This window comes from Rhinolophus hipposideros, assembly GCF_964194185.1.
Source record: "Rhinolophus hipposideros genome assembly, chromosome: 18".
Taxonomy (NCBI): domain Eukaryota; kingdom Metazoa; phylum Chordata; class Mammalia; order Chiroptera; family Rhinolophidae; genus Rhinolophus; species Rhinolophus hipposideros.
The window spans coordinates 11,819,467-11,825,466 of NC_138064.1; the positions used below are offsets into that span (position 1 = coordinate 11,819,467).

At 48.0% G+C, this 6,000-nt stretch overlaps 1 protein-coding gene across 1 annotated transcript; it reads left to right on the forward strand.

Annotated features, from left to right (window-relative positions):
* Positions 1-3,631: 3,631 nt before the first annotated feature.
* Positions 3,632-5,596, forward strand: LOC308510256 (cleavage and polyadenylation specificity factor subunit 3-like; the record flags this gene model as incomplete). Its single annotated transcript, XM_081079381.1, has 2 exons — positions 3,632-3,650; positions 4,917-5,596. The coding sequence occupies 2 exons, from the start codon at positions 3,632-3,634 to the stop codon at positions 5,594-5,596; spliced, it is 699 nt and encodes a 232-aa protein (XP_080935507.1).
* Positions 5,597-6,000: the final 404 nt, after the last annotated feature.

The window sequence follows — 6,000 nt, forward strand, 5'->3', positions numbered from 1 at the left end:
AAGGAGGAGACAGGACGTGCAAAGCCGACAGCGTAACAAGTGACCAAGGAAGGACCACAGCAAGGCCTGTGGAAGCGGCTCCACCCCCTTGGGATCAAGGACCTGACCTGCTGGGCCCCTCTGAAGAGCTGAACTTGGGAATCAGTGAGACTTGGTCGAAAGGCTAAGCTGGGAAGCTTGAGAGCCATGGCACCTTTGGGGAACGGCAAGTGTGGCCCAAGCCCAGGGCTCTCGAGGGTGCTGGAGGTGGACAGGGAGAGGCCCACAGGTGCTGAATCCAGAGCACTCTGCCGACACAGTTTTCACTGGGGTCCATCACAACCCCGCGCCCCATCCAGGGGCCATTTCCCCGTCCACTGTTTGCCCCAGCCCTTCTCTTCAAGGATCCTGTCTTGATATCATGGTAGCATGATACCACCAACTCCTGATGTTTCTTCTGCAGTTCTGGCTGCCTTTCTCACTCTTCTTATTTACTTCCTTGGTTTCTTAAATTCTAACCTTCTTCTCAGGCTATGCTATCTCTAGGTATATTGGAGGCAGACCATATGGCTCTCCATTTCTCTTTGCATCTGGGTCTCAATTTCTCCGACCACAAGATAAGCCCCCTATACACGTCTAGGAATGTGGCTGCAAGAACCCCAGCATAGTAATCCCCACTGGGGATCCCCATGTCCATCTGTAGGTCAGTGTCTCCCCTATCCATCTACCACCCCTGGGAAAGGGTCTGACTGATACTGGTTGGGTCATATGCCTGCCCTGGGACCCCTCACGGTTACGGAAGTGATGGAGCTTATGATTTATGAGGAGAGAAATGAGGTTCCATGATGGACCCCCAAAGTCACAGTGAATTAGAGAAGAGCAGTTCCAAAGGCAGGCATGTCAGTCGGGGTCCTAGTTGGGAGATAAAAACTACACAATGGTAACAGGGAAAGTTTAATATAAATGATTATTAACTCACAACAGAGGCTTAACCACTAAGGGGTAAAGAGAACTCTCAAGAATACAGGAACAGATGACTGGATAAACAAAATGTGGTACGTACATAGCACAATGGAATATTATTTCACCAAAGAAAGGAAGAGAATTCTGACACATGACAACATGGATGAACCTTGAAAACATTTCCTAAGTGAAATAAACCAGACACAAAAGGACAAATATCATGTGATTGCAGTTACATGCAGTGTCTGGAAAAGGCAAATTCCTGGAGACAGAAAGTAGAAGTTACCAGGGACTGGTGGAGGGGGGCTGGGGAGTTATTGTTTAATGGGTACAAAGTTCAGTTGGAGATGATGGAAAAGTTCTGGAAATAGATAATGGTGATGGTTACCTAACATTGTGAATGTACGTCATCATACTGAATTGTGCACTTCAAAATGGTTAAAATGGTAAACTGTACTTCCGTACATCTTACAATAAAGAATACGGGAGAAGTGGATAAAGGCAGCAGGCCCTAGCCCTAGGACTGAAGCCGAGTACCCAGAGAAGAAACCTCGCTGGAAAAGGCTGAGGGTCAGACCCCAGTGGAGCGGCAATTCCCAGGGGCAGAGGTCATGCCAGTTTGAGACGTGTTGTTCAGTTTGATTTGGAGCAAGACTACATTGGTTTGGTTAAGGCACGTGAACAGGTTACCGAGCCAGTGCAGCCTGATTGCTGTACGTGGCATAACCCAGGACCACTCAGGCATCGGGAGAAGCATGTGAGTTTGTACCAGTCAGACAGAAACCAGGTTGTGCCATCCGCGTGTGTGAATAGGATGCCGGGAAGCCTCTCCAGGGGCTGCTATCGCCAGCATCAGGCACAGAAGCGGCCATGCCCACGTGAACTGTCCTATTTCCACAGCATGTGGGCAAGAATGACACACCCCACAGAAGGCAGGTTGTAGCAATAGTGCTGCCAGCCCCAGGCAGACCATGTGATGGTTCCAGGTCGTGTGGACCAGGAACCGTGTGTGCATTGCACCCCCGTCCCCACAGCTCAACTCCTCCAGGGTCCAAGGTGTGCCCTGCACAGAAGCGGGGTTCTTGTTCTTCCTCCAACACCACAAACTTGGCACATCTCATTCCAGTGCCTATCTTTCCTTCAGTCATCCCCACAACATGTCCAGAACTTCTGTCCAGAAGGGACAGGGCATGCAAGTGACAAGGGCATTTTTACAAACTTGGCAGAGACCCAGAGTCCTGGGCAGAGTCCTGAATGGGCTGCTGCAGTGCGATTCAGTGAGCTGGGCTTTCAATCAGGTGACCATTATCTTTATGTTCTAGAACCATCTCAAGCCAACAGGAAAATCCAGGGGCCCGAACCAGAATTTGGATCCCCTCGGCCCCATTTTGGCCAGGCTGGCACCCGAATGGTACACACCAGCCTGGCCTGGTGCGGCTTTTAGAGGAAAGAAGGAAGCATCATGCCTAGGAACGGTCAGGGTAGAATCCCAAATAGGCTTATGTAGCTCACTACCCTTTTTGTTCTGGTCATTACCGGGGAAGCCACCACGGGGAGGTGATCCCTTTCTAGGCAGGGCTATAAGTCTGCTCGAGCTGCCATAACGAAATAGCAGAGGCTGGGGGGCCTAAACAACAGACATTTACTTTCCGACAGTTCTGGAGGCTGGAAGTCCTTGATCAAGGTGCCCCAAATTCAATTGCAGGTAAGACCCTCTTTTGGACTTGTAGCCGGCCGCCGTCTTGCTATGTCCTGACCTGATCTTCTCTCTCTCTCTCTCTCTCTCTCCACACTCCTCGTGTGTCTTCCTCCTCTTGTAAGGACACCAGTCTTGTTGGATCAGGGCCCCACCCTTATGACCTCATGTAACCTTAATTACCTCCCTACAGGTCCTATCTCCAAACACAGTCATTTTGGGAGTTAGGGCTTCCACCTATGAATTTGGCAGGTGCGGGGGACACAGTTCAGTCCATAACAGTGAACAAACTAAAGAGGAGGTGACAAGGTAAAGTTCGAAATCTTTGTAAATGACTTTTTTAGGAGCCTGTTCCAATGCTGAATAATATCAGATGCCTGATGGTGGCGGGGAGCACGAGGGGCCCTTGTCTGAGGGCGCTTTGGTGGGTGGCCATCGCAGTTTTGACTGTAGATGGTCTGGAAAGCTGAAAACAAGACACGGTTTTGTTTCAAGGGCCATAAGGGCCTGGCCAGTGTCGGTTATACAGCTGCTGGATTCCAATGCCTGGTATATCATAGGCGCTTAATAATTTCATAAACATCAGGTGTCTTTGCCTATCTAATTCTTTTCAACCCTTCTATTTCCATTTCATTTTGCATCCTTACAATATTTGCAGCAGGGTTTTTTTCTCCCTTGGGCTAACTTCCATTTTCCTTGATTCTATTTTATTTTCCCACTGTTTTTCCTGTACTCTTTCTTCTTCGAGGCAATCATTTCATGACGTTTTTAAATGCCTGGCAGTTGTCTGGTTACAACTTTTCCTGTTGTGCGGCAGCATTTTCCTGGTGAGGATCCTGCATCTGCCATTTGCTTTGCCTGTCCCTTCCCTATGCTAGGAGCGACCCTTGGGGCTTCCTCTGCGGTGAGTGGAGGCTTTCCTGGCCAGCTCTTTGCTGGAACACCACGTGGGAGAGGTTAGAGCAATGCTCCCCATTAGATGGAAGTTTCCTCATGACCCAGGGTTTTGGAGGTGAGTTTGATCAGCCTTCACTTCCCAGCTTAGCCTCCATCTTGCAACCCAGAGAGAGTGGCCTCTGCGAAGGAGATTGGCACGATTTAATTTTCACTCGTTTTTCATTTCTTGCTTAGATGATGAGAACAGAATTTTATGTTCCGTGTTTGGGGACAGAGACAGAAGGTAGAATGACAGTGTGCCTGCACCTCAGCCTCACAGGGACCGGGTGTGAGCAGCCTAGAGCAAGAGATGCTGCAGGCGGCAGAAGACGGCTCTTCTGCTTCGGGCCCAGGTGACCAGCATAGATGTCACAGCAGCGCAGAGACACCAAAACCTTCTCCCCACTCCTGCTAGAATCCTTAGCTCAGAGGGAACACTGCCCTGTTTTGGCATCATGTCAACTGAAATCTCTGATTACAATGGACAGAAACCCGCCGGGCCAATGCGTGCAGACCCAGCTTTCCTTTCTCCTTCGACTTGTTCCTGATGCCACCATCAATGACACAGCCACCATCACCACACTCACCACCCTCGCCACCTGCACCTGGGCCCTGGATTCCAGATTGGCCTGGAAACTTTCAAGACCCAGTTAGGAGTCTAAATGTTTGGACAACTTAATCAAAGGAGAATCTAGTGTGGATCGCAGAGTCAAAAGAGTAATTGAGTATCAGACTCTGTAGAGAGTGGGCTGCTCTGGACTTTCCATGTCTCTCAGGGGCCCTACCTCCTTCAGATTCCCTGGAAAGAGACAGTCTCATATGTGGGGAGCCATTATTTACTGTTGCTCTGGAGTCTGGTGGTCTGGCTCAATTTATGGCTAAGGCCTTATCTCTGCAATAAAAACCTTGAGAGTGTTTTTGCAAGTGGCTTAGGAATGAGGGGGGAGTGGCCGTTTCCCCAGACACAGATAACTGGTGACTATCAGGATAATTGGTAGTCTCTTTCTTGTGGTAATTACTTTGGAGAAGTTTTGTAGTGATTTGTAGTTTCTTTGAAAAAGTTAGAAAATTTACTCTCTGTAAGATAACACAAGCCAGTGAATGTTAAACTGCACGTACCTAAAGGATATAAATTGGTGAAGGAAAATAAAGAAAGCGCTCCACCATCAGTGGAGACTGGCCGCATCATCATATGTGTGTGTGTCTCTTTTTGCATTCCCGCTCCCCCTTCCAGGTACCGTTCGACTCGTGGCGGCTGGACCGTCACACTTGGCGCCCAACGTGGGGCACGAAGTTGCAGGAATCAAGTTTTGGTGTTACCACGCGGGCCATGTTCTGTGAGCCGCCATGTTCATGATTGAGATCGCAGGCGTAAAGCTTTTGTATACAGGTGATTTCTCAAGACAAAAAGATAGACACTTAATGGCAGCTGAAATTCCTAATATTAAACCTGATATTCTTATCATTGAATCTACTTATGGGACCCATATCCATGAGAAGCGTGAAGAGCGAGAAGCAAGATTCTGTAACACAGTTCATGATATTGTAAACAGAGGGGGAAGAGGTCTCATCCCTGTCTTTGCTCTGGGAAGGGCTCAGGAGCTGCTCTTGATTTTAGATGAGTATTGGCAGAATCACCCAGAACTCCATGATATTCCAATATACTATGCATCATCTTTGGCCAAGAAGTGTATGGCAGTGTACCAGACATACGTGAATGCCATGAATGACAAAATCCGCAAACAGATCAACATCAATAATCCCTTTGTTTTCAAACACATTAGTAACCTTAAGAGCATGGATCATTTTGATGACATTGGTCCCAGCGTCGTAATGGCCTCCCCAGGCATGATGCAAAGTGGCTTATCCAGAGAGCTCTTTGAAAGCTGGTGTACGGATAAGAGGAACGGTGTCATTATAGCAGGGTACTGTGTGGAAGGGACACTTGCCAAGCATATCATGTCTGAACCCGAAGAAATCACTACCATGTCTGGACAGAAGTTACCATTGAAAATGTCATGATAGCTGCCAGTTATCTGTGTCTGGGAAACTGGCCAGTTCCATCTCATTCCTTAGCAACTTGTAAACATTCTCAAGGTCCTTTACCTTAGAAGCTGAGACAAGTTAACTATATATTAGCCAGCTCACAAGGTTTCTGAGAAACAAGAAATCATGGCTCCCCACACTCATATTTCTCAATCATGTCAGGGGAGAATTAAAATGTATCAGCTGCCAAAGGCTAATGTCCGCTATTTTGCTTTTGCTTTTATGAAAGAAATCCCAGGCAGTACCATGCTTGAGCTTATCCTCCCTAGAGAATGCCAGACCATTTCATTCACTCAAAGTGAAGATAAAAAGGAACCAAATGGTAACACAACAGCCAATGTATTCACCAATAACCCCACAGTCCTTACCTTGGGGAAAAC